We start from the raw sequence: 23,338 nt of genomic DNA on the forward strand, positions 1-23,338 counted from the left end.
GACTGTGGAAAGCTTGAGGATGTGATGGGAAGAGGAGAAAGCATGTATGCTTGTGACCGCCCGGATGGGGGTGTGTAATTGCCTCCCACCCAGCATTCTCACTTCGGTGTGCGGAGGACGGGACTCTGTCCAGAGCCACACGGGCCTTTGGTGCGCGGCTGAGGAACACGAGGGCAGCCCTCTTTTCATTTGTTGCCTTGGTTTCAAAATGTGGCCCAAGTTTAAATTTGAGCAGGAGGGAACCGCAAGGAGCTGCGGAGCCAAACTTCATCCTGCCTCTTTCACTCGGGGAAACTCCTCTTTCCTATGAGAACTTTGGCTCAGAGCAAACTCTGCCAGTGCTGGTGATGCGGGGCGTGAGTTCTGTCTTCTCCTGGGGCCCGTTTCCCCTCCTAAAATGCAGGAGCCGTATTAATGCCAGTCATTCATGTCATCAGTCAGGTAATTCAAGCAGGTATAGTCTCTCTCTCTCTCTCTCTCTCTCTCTCTCTTTTTAAAGATTTATTTATTTGAGAGAGAGAGGAGAAGGAGAGAAAAAAATCTTCCACAAACTCCCCACTGAGCTCCAAGCCTAATGCTGGGCTCGATCTCATGACCCCAGGATCATGACCTGAGCCGGTCAAGCGATGGAGGCTTAACCTGCTGAGCCACCCAGGCGCCCCAAGCGGGGTTAGTCTTGATGTGGTTTTGGAAGGTTGGTGAGGTCCGAGCGGAAGGCCAAGGAAGAATTGTTCAGATGTCTTTGGCGCAAGAAGGTGATTTTATTAAAGCACTGGGGCAGGACCCGTGGGCAGAAAGAGCTGCAGCTCCGGGGCTGTGAGGGGTAGCTGGTTACATACTTGGGAGCTGGGGGAGGTAAGGACAAAGGAAGGTCTCCAAAAGCTCTTTCATATGCTAAAGAAGACTCTGAGGATGCTGGAGGCCTGGCTGTTGTCAGGTTAAGGTTGTTTTTTGCTTCTACTAAGGTACTGAGACACTTGGAGTATCCTGAAGGAACATTATACTTTGCCTGCCTCAAGTATTTGTCAATGGGCTGCAGGTTATAAGGACATTTTTTTAATTTACATTCCCTTCTGCCTTTGTTTCCCATATCACTATGGAGGGGAGGGTGCTGTTAAAGTTCCAGGAAATTGAGTCTGCGGGTTTCTGAAAGTTAGGCTGTTGGTTAGAATGCTTTTTGCTTGTAAATCACTAAGACATTCGTAAACTGGTGGAGACTCCTGTCCTGCAGGACTGTGATCTCTAGCAGCTGTTTTTCCCTTCTCTTAGTTTCAGGGCAGCCTCGAGTGACTGAGGATTGTCACATACATCCCACCTGGGCGGGGTCTGGTTTGTGGGTGTCAGCTTGTGCTTCGTCATCAGCTTGCCTTCTGCTCCCTCATCAGTCTTGAGATATTTGATGCTAGGGGACTAAAAGTCATAAAAGTCATTTCAGAATGTAGGATGACCAGAAAACCCCACAAAACCCCAAAATGGGGGGGGGCTGTTTTGAGAGATTTAAGCCTCCTGACCTCAAGATATAACTTGTACACTTGGAAGCAAATGATGACACTTTGAAGTTTCTGTCCCCTTGGAATGTGCCCTGGCTTTTTAAGCGGGAGGAGAAAGGAAGGTTCTTGTTTCCTGTGGAGGAGGACAGGCCTCTAAAACCAAACCTGCCTTGGAGAGGGAAGGACAGGTGATTTACGTGGCCTTCAGGTCTTCCTCCCTGTGAGCTCAGGGTGCCAGGCCAGCGTAGGAAGAGCCTTAAATGTGCCTAACCTGAACCGTCTTAGATCCGTTTTCTTCACTCGGATCCCACGTTGTCCCCAGGGTGCTCTCATTCATTGAGATGGGTGCTATGTTAGTGCCTGAACTGGCTGAATCTTTGCATTTTATTTTCTTCGGAACCCAAACACACGTTTCACGTTGTGGAAGGCTGGTTTTTGTGTTGTTATATGTTTGCTTTAAACTTAAATTTTGTTTTTTCAAAGATTTTATTTATTTGACAGAAAGAGAGAGCACAAGCAGGGGGAGATGGACAGAGGCAGAGGGAGAAGCAGACTTCCCGCTCAGCAGGGAGCCCGACGGCAGGGCTCCATCCCGGGACCCTGGGGTCATGACCTGAGCTGGAGGTAGATGCTTAATCAGCTGAGCGACCCAGGCACCCCTAAACTTAAATTTTGCAGACTTATTCCTTGTATTGAGAGGAGAGGCTACTAAGGTCTTTGTTTTTGATAGCAACCTTTTTTTGTTCCTTCATTTTTTATTTGTTAATTAATTAGTTAAAGTAAACTCTGTGCCCAATGTGGGGCTCGAACTCATGACCCTGATGAGATCAAGAGCACATCCTCTTCCGACTGAGTCAGCCAGGTGTGTCCCTTCGTTTGCTTTAGAAGACATTCTGCTTCATTTGTAGTCTTATTTGGTCTCTTTTGGAAGCATGTTTTACTTTATACAGTCTTTTTTCCTCATGGATTTAGGTCTGTTTTCCTTTGAGTAAGTGCGAATGCAGACTGCCGTCCTCCTGTGATTGGTGCTTCTTGCTGCGGCTGAAATGAGCTTTGTGGTTATTCTCAGCACAGGGTGATAACGCTGCAGGGCAGAGTGGGTTTTAAGGACCCATGGGCAAGGTCTATAGGGTGTGCGCAGGAGCAGGACTCAGAGCAGGACTCACGGCTGCAGTGTCTTTTTTTTTTTTTTTTTTTTTTTTGGTTAAGATTTTATCTATTCATTTGAGATAGAGAGCCATGAGCTGGGGGCAGGGGGCAGAGGGAGAGGGAGGTTCTCTGCTGAGCAGGGAGCCTGACGTGGGGCTCCATCCCAGGACCCTGGCGTCATGACCTGAGCGAATGCAGACGCTTAACCAGCTGAGCCACCAGGCGCCCCCTCTTCAGTGTCTGAAAAGCAGCCCTTAAATTCCATTCCCTCCTGGGACTTACTGCAAGTCGGCCCGCCTGACGTTAGAATCCCGGCCCCCAGCCGGCAGCCAGTGCCACACCCAGAGATTGCCAGTGAGCCCAGGACTCGTGCATTGGCCCACAGGCTCTTTTGTTTGGCCAGTGGTTTTTATTATCATTAGTTTAAAATTTAAACTTGGCTCCTTTAGGAGGGGTGAGCATGCCGTGGCTCCTCAGAGGCCCCATTCCAGGATGTTTACTTACACCGTGTCTCACCCATTTACCTTTACTTCTTGCCCCCGAAGAAAGGCATATGGATTTGCCACTCCTGAAGCAGCTTAAACTCTTTGCATTCACACATGTCTGACAAAGCTATCAATATAAAATTGGACTTGAAACTTCCCTTACCCCACCTGTTAGAGTGAGCACTGGGGGAGTTGCTGAGTGGAATGTGCTAGAGTGCTGTGCAAATGTACGCCCATAGCCCCAGGCTGAGATCCAAGAAGCCCTTCTCTACCATAAGTAGTCTACCCTCTCGCTCAAGGGGAATCAGGCATTTTTATCCAAGTAACTATTTACAAATTGTCTTGATCACTTTGGTCCACTGGACTCAATGGACCTCTCAGTTTCAGGACTAATGTGGGGTGGAGGTGGGACACTGAATTGGATCTAAACCAGGCCTCTCCTTCCCCAAGTAACATTCATCACCCCCCCTTTGTTTGTTTATTAATTAAATATTTATTTTGAGGGGGTGGAGAGGGGCAGAGGGGGAGAGAGTTTTGAGCAGACTCCCTGCTGAGCTCTGGACAGGAAAGTTGGTGGGGGGGGGGCGCTCAGTCTCAGGACCCTGAGATCATGACCGGAGCTGAAATCAAGAGTCGGACGCTCAACTGACTGAGCCACCCAGGCTCCCCACACCCCCACTTTAAAAATCTTAAGTACAGAGTGTAATCACAATTTCTACATTTATTTGAAGTCCAAAATTTGCCAGGGAGCAGGAGAGGAGGTGGATGTTAAGGCTGCTAACTGTGGATTTAGACCCTTTGAACAAAGGGAACAAGATAGGCTTAAAGAATTTTTCTGTATTTATTCAAAAAATCCCATCTCTCACAACACATTCCCTGGAGGTGTGATATTTAAATTTTTTTGATCTGTATTTCTCAGTCATTTTCACTGTTTATTATTGTCTTCATCAGGAGGAGAAAGGAGAAGGAGATATGGTAGAGGGGAAGTTCATGTATATTACCAGCATTAGTATAAGAGTATGAGGAAGTAGATGAAAGTGAAATAGTTAAAGAATTGTTTGTAGCCAGTCTGGTGCCAAGGCCACACCTAAATCTTGTAGTATCCCCATCACCCAGAACAAAGTGGTCATCCCCGCCTTGCCTGAGCCTGAAACACACACTGCCCTCTGACCCTTCTCATTCCCTTCCCTTCTCCTTTCCCTGGGGCAGCTCATTCATATCTAGCTTTGGTTATTTCCGTATGTATATTTGCTGATCAGGGCATGCTTTGCTTTTCTTTTTTAAATATCTTTTTATCTGAGAGAGAGAGAGAGAGCTTGAGAGAGCTCGAGAGAGACAGCACGAGTAGGGGTCAGAAGCAGAAGGAGAAACAGACTCTGCCCACTGAGCAGGGACCCCGATGTGGGACTTGATCCCAGGACCCTGGGATCATGACCTGAGCCGAAGGCAGACACCCAACAGACCGACCCACCCAGGCGCCTCCCCGCATGCTTTTCTCAGGACAGTGCTTGGTACCCCAGCAGATGCCTTCCCTCTCTTTTTTCTAGATCCAGTGCCGACCACATACTTTACCCAGACAGGTCATAAAAGTATCTATTGGGTTTCCACTGTGCACTCCAGTCAGTTCTGATTTACCCCCACCAGGCTCCTTGATGTCACATTCCAGTTGTGTTATTTGGATTTGGATTGTTCCTGAACAATTAGTTCATTGACATTTAGCAACACTTTGGTGGTTCCTAGTGTTGACAGAGCTTTGATCCAGTATGTTTGAGGGTCTGAAATTTGGCAAATGAGCTACCTTTTTAGTTTTAATCTGTAGTATTAAGAGGAATATGAAGGCGGGGCGCCTGGGTGGCACAGCGGTTAAGCGTGTCTGCCTTTGGCTCAGGGCGTGATCCCGGCGTTATGGGATCGAGCCCCACATCAGGCTCCTCCGCTATGAGCCTGCTTCTTCCTCTCCCACTCCCCCTGCTTGTGTTCCCTCTCTCGCTGGCTGTCTCTATCTCTGTCGAATAAATAAAACCTTAAAAAAAAAAAAAGAGGAATATGAAGGCATTAGAAGTCAGTATTGTTTGTGGGAAAAGCCGCCTCCGTGCTAGTCACAGCGGATTAAAAAAAAAAGTAAAACAAAGTTTCTAGTTAAAGTATCTAGTTAAACAGATAAGAAATGGAAAAAAGATACAGTTTACATTTATGATGTGTTCTGCCCTGTGAAGAGACAGCAAATATCATATGGTGTTAAGGGTTATGCAGAGAAAATAATTATGTCTTTTAGGGTATGATTTAAATAGAAAGTTAGAACTTTTTTTTTCTTCAAAGATTTTGTTATTTTTTAAAGATTTTATTTATTTGTTTATTAGAGAGAGCAAGTCCAAGAGAGAGAAATCATGGGGGGAGGGAGGGAAGGAGGAGCAGAGGGAGAGGGACAAGGAGACTCCGAGCTGAGCGTAGAGCCTGACGCAGGGCTGGGTCTCACCACCCTGAGACCATCACCTGAGCCGAGATCCGCAGTCGTCAGCTTAACCAACTTAGCCACACAGGGGCCCCCAAAGATGTTATTTTTAAGTAATCTCTACGCCCTATGTGGGGCTTGAACCCACCACCCCAAGATCAAGATCAAGTTGGCTTCAAGCCCACTAGATGCCCCAAAGGTTAGAAGTTTTAAAAGTGGGACAATCTTAAGTCAGAATCCTATTGAGAGTCCTCCTTTGACAGGTGAGAGTGTGGGGCTCAGGGACGTGGCTTGTCCATGGCTGTGACCCCAGGTGGAACTGAGACTGGAACCCCAGGAGAGCTGGCCTCCTGGCTGCCTGGCCGGTGCTTTTCCTGCCCGCACCCCTAGGTTTGGTCGTCCCTCGGATATTCACAGTAGTGTAATGGGGAAGGCCTTAGCAAACTTATCTTTCCTCCTGAATGCTATCTTTCTTCTGGAGCCAGTGGTGAAGGAGAAGTATTCCTTCTGGAAGCAGCACCGCCTCGGGCCTGTAGCAGCTTTCTTAGCTTATCTTCCCTACCTGCTGCTTTCCTGTGGTGAGGACCACAGGCTGGGCTCCAGGAATGACGGTTGGTCTGACACAGAAAATGAGAGCAACCACAGATCTAGTCTTTATTTATTTGGTGGCTTTGCATGTAAAACAGAAACTGCCTTCAGGTTGTGTTTGGTGTCATTATATTTTAAAAGCAAACAAATAGCAGTGAAAAATATTCTTTGATCCAAAACACTGAGGAGTCTGTCCCAGCTTAGAATGACAGGCATTCACGCTGAAGCTGGAAAGTCTGGCTCTTGTTTTGATGTTTACCAGCTGAATGTTAGGAAACCTGTGCACCTGAGACCTAGTATCAGGTGTTAGTGTGAAGCATTAAAGCTCTGTAGAGTACAGCTCCCCATTCTTAGCTGGCATTTTATGTTTTTGTGTTAGAACAAGTGTCAAATTAGCTAAATAAATAAATAGATAAAATAAAATAAAATAAATAATGAAATGAAATGAAATGAAATGAAATGAAATGAAATTGCTGACCTGACCAGTTCTTTGATTCTGGAGTTTTTTGTTTTGTTTTCTTTTGTTTTGTTTAATCCAGCTGGAATAGAATGCTTTCCAGAAGTTCTCTTTCTGAGCAGCAGCTGAGCTCGTTGTACTGTCGTACCTTGCATGTGTCAAGTGTATCAATGGGTATGTTTCTGAGGTTAGAGGTGGGTTTGGGCCCTCCAACCTCAAGTACTTGATAGGACACCAAGGGACTATTTTTACTATGGTCTAATGAGAATTTTCCTGTGGGGACCTGGCAGTGAGGTTCCACCTCTTAATGCTCTAGGTCCCCTCCCCTGCAAGTGGTTGTGACTTTGGGAGCACATGTTTCCAAACAACTTTACCTTTGATCTAAATTCCATCCAGACCTAACACCATGTGGGAGAAAACAGAGTCCCCGTAACCCTCCCATCCCTCACTCCTCCCCTTGCTTGGGCCTCACCCTCCTGTTCATAAGTGAACTCTGGGAGAATGATGGTGGGAAATAGTTCTGTACTACAAGCAGTGATTTGAACTAATGGATACCCTGCTGAGAGTCTTTTTAAAAAAAATCTGAACCAAGGGTAGAGAACTTTGATCCTTGTCCAGGAATAATGAGCTTGCCAGGAGCCAGAGAACAAGAAACAATAGTTATTGTCTTTGGACTGGAGGATCCATTACCTAGAAACTTTTGGGGGGCATCAGGTGTTAAAGGGGATCTGTGTTTCAGGATGGATCTGGCTGTGGGGAGGGGAGAGTGAACCCCCTTTTCTGTCATCTTCAAAAGCATATCTTCATCGACTGTCTGCTGACGGGACCTTGGAGCATTCTGCAGCTAAACAGCTGACAAGAGCTTACAGTTGGAAACGAACAGTTCTGTCATCTGAAAAACAGGCCTGAGGGAGCAGACAAATGGCACAACACAGAATGAATAGAGAGTCGGTAGCCTCAAAACGGAGGGAGCAGGAAACATAAATATTGTGAATAGTTGAGTCTTGATGCTCTTCAGAATTTAAAAGGGTGATCGTGTTACTTGGTTAAACTGTAATCCGAGTTTGTGCTTGAAGAAGTCCTTTAAGTCAAATAATTCCTTCCTTCCTCCTGTCTTTCCTTCTTTCCTGTGTAAGTGCCAAGCACTGGGCGAGGTGCAGGGGATATGAGTAGTAATACAGCCATTGTCCTAGAACCAGAGCCCAGGTAGGGGAAGAAGAGAATGGTTTGGTCATTGTATGCAGAAGGAGCCCCTTGATGTTGGACTGCCTGTAGGCACGCGGGTGTGTTTGAAAGCTACAAGTACTTGAACTCCATTAGAGACTCGGAGACAGTGCTGTCAGCTTAGCCATCACTGCGGTTAACCTTTGGGGTCACATGAGCGCTCAGGAGCGTTTTCTCTGTGTCCTTGTCTGGAGACAGGGGAGCTGAGGTGAGGGAGGAGGTTTGTAAGGGAATGGCGTGTGTAGCCCTCCCTCTAAAGCAGCCTTGAGCTTAGTCACTAGGGGGTCAGGCATTTTGGGGGTGTGGTTTTTAAATTTCAGTGATGACTGTTTCTACAGTCTTCAAATAAGTCTAAAATTATCTTTCGAAATGCCGGCTTTCATCAGAGTGGGTTTTATTTTTGGTTGCACAGGGTGTGTTTGCATAACAGATGTGAGGACTTTTTTCTGTTGGAGCTCTTGAGGGCTTCTGGCCCACAGAGAGGAGCACTGGGACTCCCAGGCCTGTCCTCCCCCTTCTCCTCCTGCAGATAAACTAAAATACTGAAATTGCTGCTCTAAAAATGGCAGATGGGAGATGTACAGTTGGATTCATTTAAAGCGCAAGTTCCATTCTGGGACAGCAGCGCTCTAATGGAGGGAAAGTGTCTCCGTGGAGGTGAGAAGGCGGGGCAGAGTCCTGGGACACTCAGAAGACAGTCCAAATGGACCTCTCTGCTCCTCCTTTGGTTTTTTATTTATTTATTTTTTAAGATTTTATTTATTTATTTGACAGAGAGAGAGAGAAAGAGAGCACCAGCAGGGGGAGCAGCAGGCAGAGGGAGAAGCAGGCTCCCCGCGGAGCAGGGAGTCTGATGAGGGACTTGATCCCAGGACTCATGACCTGAGCCAGAGGCAGATGCTTAAGCTTAATCAGCTTAGCCACCCAGGTGTCCCCTTCTTTGGCTTTGATCTGTAGAGTAAGTTATCACCACTTGTCATTTGCCTTTGAGATGTTAATTTATATTGGCCAGTTGTACACTACTCCCTAGCTGTTGTTCCTGGTGGTCTAGGCTGGTGAACTTTTCCTGTAGAGAGCCAGCTAGAAAACATTCTCTGGGCTGGGGGCCGTGTGGTCTCTAGCAACTACTCACATTCTGCCGTTGTAGGGCAAAAGCAACCAAAACAGTGTGCCAACAAATGAGTGTGGCTGTGTTCCAGTAAAGCTTTATTTTCATAAATAGAAGCTAGCAGGATTTGACCCACAGGCTGTGAGTTTTTGATTCTTGTGTTCAATCATCAGTGGCCCTATGCATGTCATAAGCAGTCAATCTCTCCTCCCTGGGGGGAGAACTTCAGTGGTTAAAAGTTATGTCGAGGGCACCAGAGTCCTTGCTTAAGTTGTAGATAATTGGGATGTGTCATCCACAGGCTAGGTCACCAAGACAAGAATAATGCAAGAATACATTTAGTGTGACAGGTTTAACACCGTATTTGTCTTAGTCTGCGTGGCCTTTTGAAATAAATGGTAAATTATTCACAGATACAAATAATTTGTATTCTCTTTATGTAGCCAGACAAAGTGTTTTGGTGATCAGGAAAAAGTGGGGAGGTAGAAAATGAGTGTGTGGGTACCTTGGTTCCCCTGATGCTGAGGACTCCCCATCCCAAGTCCCGTAAATGGGAAAATGGGAAAGATACTGGGCCAGAAACCTAAATGTCCGCCATGCCATGATCCTCAGTACGAGGACTGGGGACTAAGGGCTCTCAGAAACTTGAAGTTAGAGGTGTGGTAGATTCCAGTCTTTGGGGGGATATTAGATTCTCATAGCCTACCTAAGGCAAAAATCATGAACAGTCAAAATTAACCATGAAAATGCTTGAAATATCCATAAAGTAGAGCACACATGGTTCTGTGTGTAGAGCCTTTCACCAGAAAGTTAGCTTCTTGTCAGCATGGATTTTTTTAAACCCATTTTATTCACTGCTTCTATTCCCCTAACCTAGAACAATACTTGGACATAGATGTGAATGAATGAGCGAATGACTAACTTTGGACTGTAATGTATATCTAATTGTATGACGTAATGTATAGTATGGAAAAAAGATTTCACATGCAAACTCTAGTTTTACTGGGTCTAAAAAAATTTTTATAGAAGACAGTCAAGCACACAGCTGAATTTGTGTGTAATACATCGCCACTGTATTCCAAGTCCACATATTCACAAAGACAGCTGATTTGGGGCTCACTTAGGTTCTAAACATGTCTTCATCTGCTAAGGGATCCGAATAGAAAGTTCTGCCTGTTGAGATGTTTAGTCCTCTTGTTGGAGAAACCCCAGCATCTCTGGGTTCACGAGTGATTCTTCACTGTCCTTGTTTCTCTGGAGACGGGTACAAACTCCTTCAGACCCTGTGTTCTGTGGGAGGGGCAGAGGGGACTATAACTTATTTGCCAGTAAAACAAAGTGCGGTCCTTTAGTGAGTTTTAAGTTGTCCCTGGGGTTAGGTGTAGATTTTTTTCTTGGACCCAGAGGGCTCCATTCCCACCGTCCCCCCCCCTTGCAGTGCTTGTGAGCAAAGACCCCCCAGAAAGAGGACTGAGATGCTGACCCTGAGAGGGCCAGTGGGGGATTTCCTGGCTCGGAAAGTTGGATCTGTGGCTCTTCTGCCTTCCTTCTACTCTCCCTGCTGCTCCAAACCTAGAGTTCTCAGAAACCCCTGGGGAGAGCTTGGCAGTATCTGGTAAAATTTCAAACGTACTAACTTTATGACCCCCAAATTACCTTCTCGGTATCTGTCCTCCTTGATGTTTTATATGTGTAGAGAGAAATATGAATAATGGGGAAAATATCCAGTACGCATTATTTATGAATTATTGATGAAATAATTATGAAAAATCGGAAACAGTCTAAACGTCTGCCATTTGGGGAATAGAAACGGAATTATGGTTGGTACAGACATGTGACCATCTGCAAGACACAGGGAGTGTATAGCAGCCCAGCTAAGTGTCCAGAAGGTACACAGAGCTCTGGAAAGCAATCAAATTAGAGTTGGGGGAATAATTGGCAAGAGGATTGTATTTTGTCTATATTTTATTTTATTATTTATTTATCTATTCATCTATTTATTTATTTTGAAAAAGAGAGAGAGGGAGAGGGTAGGGTACGCGTGCTTGAGCGTGAGGTGGGGGAGGGGGGCAGAGGGAGAGAGAGAATCTTGAGCAGGCTGGTGCCCAGTGTGGAGCTGAAGTGGGGTCCATCTCACAATCCCTGAGACTGTGACCTGAGCTGAAGTCAAGAGTCAGCCGCTTAACCGACTGAGCCACCCAGGCGCCCCTTGTATCTTCTGTCTTTATGGTAATTTACATTTTCCTTGGCAACAGGCATATAATTATGTATTGCTGTGTAATCACAAATTAATAAAATTTAGGAATGATCCTTGGACCCCTGCATTTGCCATTAGGTTTCCTGAAAGAGAGCATGGGTAAAAAACCCACTGGCTTCACTTCCTGATGTGTACACAGACCCTGGCTCTCTCCTCAGCCGTTTGCATTCTGGCTTCTGCTCCCACTGGCTCTAGAGAATATTCTGATTCAGTGTCCCAAATGACTGTAGGCTGCCAAACCCAGTGTTACTTCTCAGTCCTCTTCGCATTGGCGGTATTTGACACTGCTGACCGCGCTCTGCTTCTGGAAAGCCTCTCCTTCCAATTCTTGTCTTCAGTTCTGTACCTTTTCAGTTTCTTCCTTGAGTTTTTTCCTTCTTCCCAGCCCCTCAATATTTGTATTCCCCAGGGTTCTGGGCCGTGTCCACCTCCATCCACCTCCATCCCCCTGCCCTCCTTCCCCAAATTCCTCTTGGAGTTTACTTCCTGCCCTTGAATGCTCCTCTGCCGTTTCTGCAGGTCTACCAAACTTTATGTCTGGTCCGGCTCCCTTCCTGGAGTGCCGCGCGCTTGCTTAGCCACCTGCTCACGCTTCCCCTCCACACAGGCACCTCCAGTGCAGTTTTTTAAAAAAAGATTTTTATTTATTCATTTGTCAGAGAGCGCGCGTAGGTGCACACACAAGCAAGGGGAGTGGCAGGCAGAGCCGAGTAGGGAGCCCAACCTGGGGCTCAGTCCCACGACCTGGGATCATGAGCTGAGTTGAAGGCAGACACTTAACTGACTGAGCCACCCAGGCGCCCCTGCAGTTTGCTTTTAAATGAAGTATTGCCCCACCACTTTGAAACTGCTCTTTTATGATTCCTGTTTCCCACTGGTCATCCATTGGATCAGCTTTTCAAGCTAGAAACCAGGATTCCTACACCTGAGTTCCTCTGCCTCTCTTTGTAGGCTTACCCCAACTCAGCAAACGGGACCTACCCATTCCCTGGCCCCAAATGCTTTGCCTGACTGAAGAGTTACATAAGTTTTCGCTGGGATTGACTGACTTCTCATTCAAGACCGGTTACTGGCATGGTTTAGTTTGTACATTGCACCTTTGATGTTAACCAATTCTCTTACAGAGATTGACATCAGTTGGTCGTTGTGCCCCTTGTGTGGAAGATCCCTTCATTCCATCAAAATTAGTCAGCCCTCTGGGAATTGTCTTGTTTGGATTGAAAGCTTTTTGTTTACAGTTGGATCAGAGTTGTCTTCCGTCTAATCAAATTTGTGGCTGCTCGATCCTGATGAAATGCTTGTGGTGAAGGAGTTGTGAGCACTCATGCTTGTCTCGTCTCATGCTTCTGAGATTCAGCAGAGTTACCGTTGGGAGCATTGGGTTCCTGATTTCAGAGGTGACGGGGTCAGATGAAACTAGACTGTGTAAATTTAGTTCTTCTTGTGGCTTTTAATAATGAGAGTTGTAGACTTGCCTCTTAAAAGTACTTAGAAACCCGCACAAAAGAGAAGCAGGCATTGGTTGTTGGTACTGATTTTAAATCGCCCCCTCCCATCCCAAAAAGGGCCTCAGAGGAATGAGCCTATAGGTGGTCCCCAGTCCCCAGGAGCACGGAAGCTGGCCTCAGGATTCCCCGTTTCATAGATCCTCTCCCTCGGTGGGTAGCAGACAGTTGTCACTGGCACGGACCTGTTGTTCCACAGAGAACAACAAATCGTCTTAGGAAGTTTGAAGATAAGTACAATTCCAGAAAGAGGAGGGGCAGACAGAAAGAGGCTCTGGTTCTGAAATTCAAGTTCAAGTAAGGGATTGTCAACAGAAGTTGCAGATCCAGTTCTTCTAGTTTTCATGCTGTTACCCTAGCCAACCTGCCCAAAGCTCTCTTGGCACCTTGGATTCCTATAGCCTTCTAAAAATCTGACAGAATGTAAGAATGTACCATTTTCTTATCTCTCCCAAATAACACTTCCCATTGGAGGGGTACCACTCTCATCCTCCTCCTCTCCGTTTCTGTAAGAACCCTCCTGAAGTCTCTACTTGTAGGTTTGCTGCATCTGGGTCCCTGGCCAGCCGGAGCGTTATGTGGGCCTTTCTGTGGCTCTTCGGTGGTTTTTTTATATTTATTCATCTGAGGTAGAAATTATTTGGGGAGCATAGCTAGCATCTCTCCCGTATAGGAAAAATTATGTGGATTTTCTTCCAGCTTCCATCTCTTTGCACTTAATACTTATGCGGATGTTTTGAAAATATCTCCCCTGATTTGGGAGTTCAGATATATATATTTTTTTGAGTGGTGACTATTGCAGTATGAATCCTTGGTAGTGAATAGAACATCTGCTGATTTCTAAGATGCTTATTCCCCCCATGTCTAAATCAGAATGCAGGAACCCGTCAGACATTCATATAATGTGCTGATTCCCTCCCCCAAAAGTTGTTTTTATAAATAGATAGCACCTTAGAATTTAAGGAAATTTACTGTGAGGGGGGGTTTGTTTTTAAGTAGGCCCCTTGCCCAGCGTGGGGCTTGAAGACCGAGAGTCACATGCTTTCCCAGGCACTTCAGGAAGTTTACTTAATAGCTATTAAGGATTAGAAACCATGGCAAGCACTTTATAAGGATTGACTGATTTAATTCTCAGGACAACTTCATAAGGTGGTGGCAATATTATTTTGTTGTACAAATAGGGAAATTGAGACTCAGAGAGATTGTGGAATTTGCTCAGGTTAGTAGTGGAGTTAGGTTGGAAGTCCACTGAGTCCTTGTTTATTCTTACTGATAATTTGATGGCTTTGAGTTTGGCTGTCTTGAGGGTTGAAAGGAAACCTCTTGCCCACAGGTCCCTACAGAACCAACATAGATGTAGTGTCCTTGGATGCCCAGAGCCAGACTTAAAGAGGCAACACCCTGAGCAGGCCCGTCGTCTTCACCCAACAGTGTGGAGTCTGTGTGTGATGTGTGTTTTCTTTTTCTAAAACTGGGATGGAGCTTGGAGCAGCAAATATTTAACCAGAGCAAATTCCCCTTGGTAAATTCTATTGGCTTGCTCAGCATAGAGGTTCTTTGCCTAAAAATACCACTTACTGAGAACTAAATGACTAAGTCACCCACAGAACATAAGGCAGGTCTTAGTACACGGAGCAAGGATTGTTTGGCTACTTTTATTTTGGATGAAATAGTCAGTGCCACATACTCACCCTTTGATGAGCCTGAGAGCCTCTGGGAGTAAACAAGGGAGGGGATTTTGGGGGGATGGTAGAATGGAAGTTTAGGCTCTGCTGGCATTAGCATTCTCATTGAAATGGGTATGAGGAGGGTTGGGGGGAGGGGGGAACGAAGGTAAAATATGGGCTGGTAGAGATGAAAGGGGTACTGACTTGCATGTATTATAGTTGGGGGGAGAGGAAGACGTCAGGAATTCGTTTTGCTGATTGAGTAGAAGAGAGAAGGGAGGGAGGAAAAGAGTCGAATGAATATTGTAGAGCAATAAATCCCATATAAATAAAACAGCCTGATAAGTGAGGTGGTGTCATACCTCCATCAAGATAGCTTTTACAGATTTAAAGCGATAATACCTATTTGTTACCATATTACTTAATATGGGTATAGCTTTTGTTTCTCGCTAAAGGTTCTGAAACATTCACTTTCTGTGGGATCTCCCATTATGTCACTCTCTGAAGAATTTATTATTTTCTATCTATCAATTTATTTTTTTAAGATTTGCATATTTATTTGAGAGAGAGAGAGAGAATGCATGCGTGCTAGCAGAGGGAGAGGGAGAAGCCCACTGTGGAGCAGGGAGCCTGCCATTGGGCTCAATCGCAGGACCCTGAGATCATGACCTGAGCAGAAATCAAGATGCTTAACTAACAGAGCCACCCAGGAGCCTCTATTATTTATTTATTTTTGAAAATATTTTTTAAATTAAGTTTTTATTTTAATTGCAGCTAGTTACGATACAGTGTTATATTAATTTCAGGTGTATAATACAGTGATTCAACACTTCCATACATCACCCTGCACTCATTTCATGACAACTGCACTCTTTAATCCCCATCACCTATTTAACGCAACCCCCCCCCTCTGGAAACCATCAGTTTGTTCTCTGTAGTTCAGGGTCTGTTTCTTGGTTTGTCTCTCTCTCCTTTTTTTTTTTTTTTCCCCCTTTGCTCATTTGCTTTGTTTCTTAAATTCCTGACTGACTGATTCTGCTTAGCATGATGCTCTCTAGCTCCATCCATGTCATTGCAGCTGACAGGGTTTCATTCTTTTTTATGGCTGAATAATAATCTGTTGTGCATATATGTATGTGTGTACATATGTGTATATGCACGCACGTATATATATGTATACATATATTCATACCACCTCTTCTTTATGCATTCATCTATTGACGGACACTTGGGCTGCATCCATAATTTGGCTGTTGTAGATAATGCTGCTCTAAACATAGAGATGCACGTATCCCTTTGGATTAGTATTTTTGTATTCTTTGGGAAAACACCCAGGACTGTGATTGCTGGATCATAGGGTGGTTCTATTTTTAACTTTTTGAGGAACCTCTGTACTGTTTTCCAGAGTGTCTGCACCAGTTTGCATTCCTACCAATAGTGCACAAGGGTTCTTTTTTCTCCACATCCTCACCAACACCTGTTTTTCTTGTGGTGTTGATTTTAGCTATTCTGACAGGTGTGAGGTGATAGCTCATTGTGGTTTTGATTTGTAGTTTCCCTGATGGTAAGTGATGATGAGCATCTTTTCATCTGTCTGTCTTCCTTGGAGAAATGTCTATTCTTGTCTTCTGCCCAGTTTTTAATTGGATTATTTGGTTTTGGATGTTGAATATCTGAAGATTTTAACCCTGTGAGTTTGCTCACTCATGGTAAAACACAGCTAAAAACTCAGACTCCTTCAGAAAGCACTTGCTGACTTCTCTCATTACCTGCATGGGGCTCCTTCCTGTGTCCTCATGTCTAGTTCTTTTTTTTTTTTTTTTAAAGATTTTATTTATTTATTTGACAGAGATAGAGACAGCCAGCGAGAGAGGGAACACAAGCAGGGGGAGTGGGAGAGGAAGAAGCAGGCTCATAGCGGAGGAGCCTGATGTGGGGCTCGATCCCGGAACGCCGGGATCACGCCCTGAGCCGAAGGCAGGCGCTTAACTGCTGTGCCACCCAGGCGCCCCCTCATGTCTAGTTCTTATTGTTGTCCTGAAGCAATTTCCAGACCAGACATTCTCACTGGGATGCCCCAGGGTGCTTCCAACCCTATATGTTAACACAAATTCCTGATCTGTTCTTCTAGTTCCACTTTTTGTCCTCTGCCAGCCCTACTCCCCACCAAATAGCACCTGCTCCCCTCCTTCTCTTCATTCTTGTCTTCTGTATAGCCCTACCAACTATGACCTCTACCTACAGAATTTCTGGTCTCCCTGCCAGTGGTTTACCTTCTTCATCCATTACCTGGACTATTAAACCAGTGGCCCTTCAACTTATCCTCCTGCCTGAAACTGGTCACCTTCCCAATCTGTCCTCCACATTGTAGCTTAAATCGTTGTTTTCTCTTGCCTAAGGATGGGGGCCAGACTTCTTAGCATAGCGTATACCTGGCCCCTTGCAACGAGACCCTGAATTTTTTTGAGCTTTGTCTTGTGCCCGGGAATGGTTTTTTTAGTGTAAGTATGTCTCATGCAATATTTAGTATCAGTTGTCCCAAATATTGTATGGGGCATTGTTAGAAGGTAGGAGAGGAACAGTAAAGTATTCCCCAAACTAAGAAGGCAATTTTGAGACTGGAAAATGAACCAAGCAACTAGGTATCTTATTGACAGTGGGGGCAAGGCAGGAATGGGGGGCAGATCTGGCAGGGGATAGATCCACAGCAGCTGCACAGTTATTCTCTGCAAAGTCCAGACCTTAGTCCAGATTTTACGGTGTGAGGGGACATGCAGAAGGGTACTATAGTGAGATCAGAAGGTTTGCGTGCACCTAATTGACAGCCAGCATTTAATTAGATCTTGTGGCACCACCTGTGCCTCAGGAAGGGAAAAACCATGTTATATCGAACAGATTCACAGGAGGCCAAAACAAGCCTTCCCCCCAACCCCTATCCTAGGCTTGGCAGACATTTCTAAGGTATGTATATTAATCTTCAAGGGACCCCAAGAGAGATCATCAAGTGAGGAGTCATTACTGTCAGCACTCCTGCAGACATACTTATACTAAGCAATTAGTCATTGTTTATTCAAAATTCAAATTTAACTACATATTTTGTATTTTATCTGGCAATCCTACATGTCTGCTACTTTGTTTTGTAGCCTGTTCAGAAATACAGTAGTGTCTCTCTCTATGCATTTACATCTTGATTGGATCTAAAAAAAAAAAATTGCAGTTGCAGAAACTTTGTGACTATACAAAATATTTGACATTTTTTTAAATAAAATCTTTCATATCTATCTCTTCACAAACGAGGAGCTATACTTAATTGGGTCTCAGCAGCAACGCGTTTTTGCCTGAGGCACTAACTCGAAAAAACATGTTTTAGAAAAACATGTTTCAGATTAGGGTGTAGTAATGACTATGGACCTTTTCTGAGGGGAGGGAATCCTCATTCAAGAAAATGAACTCTGGTTAAATGTAGTCTTTTTGCTTATGGAAATCTGAATAGCCTCAGTTACTGTTGGTTAAGATCTTTTCTGAGGATAAAACTAAATGGTCATGGTTCAATTTTACTTCCACCTTGTGTCATTTTTTTCCTCTGCAATATTTTTTGTCTTCTGAATAACAGTTACGGTGTGATTTTCAACTTATTTTTTGTTCTGAAGAATGTTCAAATTTAATGTTAATAAGAATGTTATTAACAATGTTAATAAGAATGTTATTAACAATGTTAATAAGAAACAAGGTTTTTTTTTTAACCACTGACTAAATCTTTATTTTCCAACATTAGTAGAAATATCCTGCTTATTCTCATTATGTAAGATTTCTATTATTCTGATAATATGCATAGATTTTACATTGAAACCTTTTAGTTGGACTAGAATAAACCATTGTCAACCTTTATCAGAAGATTAAGACTCATAAAGAATGCCGGTGAATAAAAAAATAAAAGCCCAGTTAACATCCAGTTCACAGAGAAAAATACAGATAGCCATAAATTTAACAGAAGTTGTGAACCTTACTTGTAATGAGGAAGATGGACATTGAAACAAGTAGTGTTTTTTATTGTTGGGAAGGAAAATTTTTCTCTACCCTCTAAGAATCTTCTGGCTGGTCTAAAAATTAAATTGACATGGCAGATTAATCTGGGAAAGTCAAACTTAATTTCGTACTTTTGTGGAATCCATATAATCTCATAAACATGAGATTCCAGAGATGGACAAAATGAGGTAGATGTGTCATCCTGAACTCTAAGGAGAAGGGGGAAGGGAAGAAAAGCAATTCCCAGGAAGATGAAGAGGAATAAATGTTTGGTAAACAAATGTTTGCTGGGCCATGTAGAAGCAAGGGACAGAGAGAGGAATTTTTATAAACAGACCTTGCTCAATTCCTACTTGTCTACCACACTGAGTTCCTAGTATGCTGTACTTCTCTATGGCAGTAGCTCTCTTCCTGGAGCGGGTCCTCTATGAAATTCTTCTCCCCCCCCATCTAAATTTTTTTTAGGCAATTAGCAGGAAAGGTCAAAGTTTTTTTTGAGTCTCAATTCACATACCAAAGTGCCTTATCTTGGGGCCATTTGTTCTGAACCTTTATATTATCTTTAAATTGGATGTTCAACTTGGAAATATGAGCAGTCTCAGATATTACTGATGAGATATAAATTGGTGCAGTCTTTGAAAGCATGGTTTGATTTTACCACTTGAAACTTTAAAATTTGATTCCATTTCTGTGTCGGCAGTCTATCCCATATAAATAATGGTACGTGTACAAGGAAGCATGCGTAACAGTGTTTATTGAGTCAGTGTGTGTAATAGCAAAAAAACACAAATAACAGAAAATAAAAAATCCTCCCCAGCATGTTCACTGTGGGAATGCTTATCAATTTTGATCTATTCTTACTATAAAATATTAAATAATGGTTAAAAAGTAGACCGGAATTTTATGTATAATTAATAGAGAAAGATCTCCACGGCTTATTGTTAATTGGGAAAAAACCTACTGTAGAACAATATGTAGAGTCTTTCATTTAACCAAGTTGTTTGCTTATTTACTGTATATATGGCACCATACAAGTGTATGTGTATGTATGTGGGTGTATTATGAATGAGTATTGGGGATGGGGACACACTTGTAAACTAATAAAAATACCCACCAAATTGTTAACTCTTGAGGAGAGAAGTGATATTTTGGGGTGGGAGTGAAGGAAGACTTTCACTTTTTATTCTATATATGCATTTCAAGAAAAATATATCCATGTATTTACAAGTATAATTTTTTAAAATTCTAATGCTAGATTTCAGAATTCATTTAGCTAAGTAAAGGTAAAGTGGTACATTATAGCACTATGTCTTTAAAAAAGATTCAAAGAAAATTAAGAATAAGCCTTTGGAAGCGGGACTTTTTTCTCAGCCTGCATTTCTCTGCACAAAGTGCATTTCCACGTTGGATTTTGACTTGTAGGCTGAACAAACACTTCATGACAGCCTGTCTTTACCTGGCTTTATTTTATTATTATTTTTTAGAAGTCTGTTTGTTTGTTTCTTTGTTTGTTTATTTATGATGTAATCTCTACACCCAGCATGGGTCTCAACCCCGCCACCCCAAGATCAAGAGTCACATGCTCTTCCGACTGAGCCAGCCAGGTGCCCCGTCTTTACCCAGTTTTAAAATGGACAACTTTTTTCTCTTTCCTCAGATTCCATTTTACGAAGATATTTGTAAAGGCATTAAAGCTGGCGACACTTGTGAGAAGCTGGTGGGGTATTCTGCGGTGTATAGAGTCTGCTTTGGAATGGCCTGTTTCTTCTTCATCTTCTGCCTCCTGACCTTGAATATCAACAGCAGCAAGGGTTGTAGAGCTCATATTCATAACGGGTAAGTCTTTAGTCTTCAGGGGCAGGGCTGGGTAGTTTGCCCTTTCCTGATACTTAGGACACTGTTCCTCGATGTCTAGTACTCATCAGACCATCTAACTGCTCTTTCTCTACTGGAAATTATTGACACTGACTTTAGGGAAGGTGGGACTTGTCACCCCTCAGTGGCCTAAGAACTCGAATCCTATTTGTAACACTTAGTACCACAATGGGAGTTGCGGCAGAGACAGGAGTTTTTATTTCTTGTGTCCTGTCCCTACACCCCCCCTCCACACACAAAGTGGTGTTTCACACAATCAGAGGCCACACTGAGTTGGTCTAATTATGGGAAAAGGCAGTCTCCAGTCACTTAATTACTTCCCCTCGATTTGGAAGGAACAGTACCAACCGCAGAAACATGGGCTGCCGTGCTTACCTTCTAAGAGCTCTTTTGTCCTTCCATGAATATCATTTAAATACATTTCCTCTTTTTTTTACCCCCCCCTTCCAGCTTTTGGTTCTTTAAACTTCTGCTGCTGGCGGCCATGTGCTCGGGAGCTTTCTTCATTCCAGATCAGGAGACCTTTCTGAATGGTACAGTTGGGGTATTTGGGGTACCTGTTTATTTTGTTCTTACCATTTTGTAAAATCATTGCAAACTGAGTCCAGGGTGCCTTTGGTATTTTGAATTCGTGATTTTCTTGTGGTTTAATAAAAAATTCCCTCCTTACCTGCCCATACTTCTTCCACCCTCTTCTCTTCCTATTCCCGCCTCTCCCCCCACTCCCTCTTGATTGCCCCCCTATTCCCTCCCTTTCTGGCAGGGTCTTACTCTGCAGCCTGGAGAATTCAAATGATAATTTTAAGGGTGTTGGCCTGAAGGGAAAATGGGGCACTTCAAATTTGTTTGAAAACCAGTTTAGCATGTCAGCGTGACACCATCAGCCCTGTTTGAATAGGCCCAGGGAGGCCTCGTTCTTTCTGAGCACTGCCCAGGAAATCCGCCTACACCCAACACCAGGATTCTTAACAGCTTCAGATCTGCCGCAGCTATGATGGGATCAGATCAGAGAGGCTTCCTCCACTCCTACTTCTAAACTTACCTTACGTGAAACTGTATAACATTGAATTATGTCTCTTTCACAGAATTTACCAAAATTAATTTAATTTGAAGCCTTTACTCATACCTGAAACAGGGGCCTTTTTTCATAAGAGTCAGGGAGGGGGAAAAGCCTGAATTTCAGTGGTTCAAAGCATTGTTTTAACCCAAAGAATTCATTTTTCAGTTCAGGTAGTAAAAACATTCATGCTGTGTCAGTCCATAAGGAACAGCCCACAGTCCCTCAGATGGTCACTAGGATCCGGCTAGTTTTTAGGGTCATACTAGTTTTTGTTTTTAAGGATTTTATTTATTCCTTTGAGAGAGAGAGAGCATACACTCATGAGCTGGGTGGGGAGGGGCAGAAGCAGAGGGAGAAGCCGGCTCCTCACTTAGCAGGGAGCACCATGTCTCCATCCCAGGACCCTGGGATCATGCCCTAAGCTGAAGGCAGACGCTTCACTGACCGAGCCACCCAGGTGCCCCTAGGGTCATACTAGTTTTATGTAGTGCTTAAGAAGTTGTATCTAAGTCTTGTTTTTTCCTAAAATGCTGTTAGCAAGTTTTCTGTTCCCCACGGGTACACTTTTAGGTATGAAAACGGTAGATTTAGGATGGGAAGGGGGCCTAGCAGTCCTCTAGTGCAGCTTGGGCATTTTTATAGATAAGCTGTGACCCAGAGGAGTGACCTGGCTCATTCAAGGTTAGAGCGTCCTTGTCGCAGAGAAGTGCATCTGAGTCCCTTTTGAACCTCATTTCCCTACTAGTCTGTGGTGGCTCCCTAGGCAATACAATCTGAAGCCTTTTTACCTCATAATGTATGTGTTTCTACTTTTAAATTGTGGGTCATTGTTGATTTTATGAATGGCTGCCTCTGTTAGGCTATCTGGAGATTGCAGTGTGGAGGTTAAGCTCAGGTGCTGCCCAGCCACACTGCTTGTGTTCACAGTCCAGCTCTGTCCCTTACTGGCCCTGGGGGCTTGTCGATTTACATAGACTCTCGATTTGTCTCATCTGTCTAGTGGGTATAATAGTGGCACCCATCTTACGTGATTGCCTGGAAATTAAAGGTGCAGTGAGAACACAGTAAAGATGGACTATAGTCGTTACTCTCCTTTGAGCTCAACACTGGAACAATCACCTCATCTCTTTTTGGACGGTCTTCTTTTGCAGCCTGGCGCTATGTGGGAGCCATCGGAGGCTTCATCTTTATAGGCATCCAACTCATCCTGCTCGTGGAGTTTGCACATAAATGGAACAAGAACTGGTATGTGCATGTGGGGAAGGTTTCCACGTGAACTCACCCGTTGCTCAGAGAAACGCCCGCGGGACGGTGTCGATGGAGGCTCGACTCTGAGTAGCGCTGGCTGGGTCAGCACCCGCTCACGCTTCAGACGGCTTGCCGGCACTTCCCCTTCACACCTGCCCTTGGGACCTTTTCGTTCACTCCTCTCCCATGCGGTTTTTCTCTCCTTTCTACCTCTCCTTCTTCCATTTCGTTTCTTTCCACTTCTTGGCTTTTTCCCGCGCCCTCTCGCTTCAGCTCTGAGCCGGCCGCTGTTGTGATTCAGCCGCAGGCAGACCCATTGCTGGCGCTTCTCAGCCCTGGCTCCCCGGTTGGAATGGTATGTGCCCGAAAACTTGGGCACACTTAATCGTGGGATTCCACCCTTAGGAGATTAAAAAAAAAAAAAAAAAGTACTTTGGAGCTGAAAATACACTTTCTGCAAAGTATATGTAATGGAATAGTTGTTTACTTAAATTTTTATTGGTTCCTTCTCTACCTGCCTAAGAGTATAAGGACCCTTTCGTTAGGAAGGTCTGTTGTGCTACCTTAGAGAGCCGTCCTGAATTTAAAAATACAGAGTCTTCCTAACTGCCTTGAACATGGAAGTCACATCCTAGGATAAGTGGGAAATGCCAAACTATTCATAGCTAGCTTTATCTCTTGCTGAGCCACATGGAGGGAAGGACAACTAGAGTTGCCCAACTAAAGGGTCAGCCCCTTGAGTGCTAA

At 44.2% G+C, this 23,338-nt stretch overlaps 1 protein-coding gene across 2 annotated transcripts in view; it reads left to right on the forward strand.

Annotated features, from left to right (window-relative positions):
* The window catches only part of SERINC5 (serine incorporator 5), a 101,127-nt gene that overhangs the window by 50,783 nt on the left and 27,006 nt on the right, over nt 1-23,338 (forward strand). For both annotated transcript variants that reach the window (XM_087862036.1, XM_045796387.2), the window contains 3 exons: nt 20,066-20,244; nt 20,734-20,816; nt 22,495-22,588. In XM_087862036.1, coding sequence (XP_087718162.1) covers nt 20,066-20,244; nt 20,734-20,816; nt 22,495-22,588 — 356 coding nt within the window. The remainder of the gene's footprint in view (nt 1-20,065; nt 20,245-20,733; nt 20,817-22,494; nt 22,589-23,338) is intronic.

The sequence above is a fragment of the Ursus americanus genome, chromosome 5 (assembly GCF_024610735.1).
Source record: "Ursus americanus isolate L20-20 chromosome 5, mUrsAme1.1.p, whole genome shotgun sequence".
NCBI lineage: Eukaryota > Metazoa > Chordata > Mammalia > Carnivora > Ursidae > Ursus > Ursus americanus.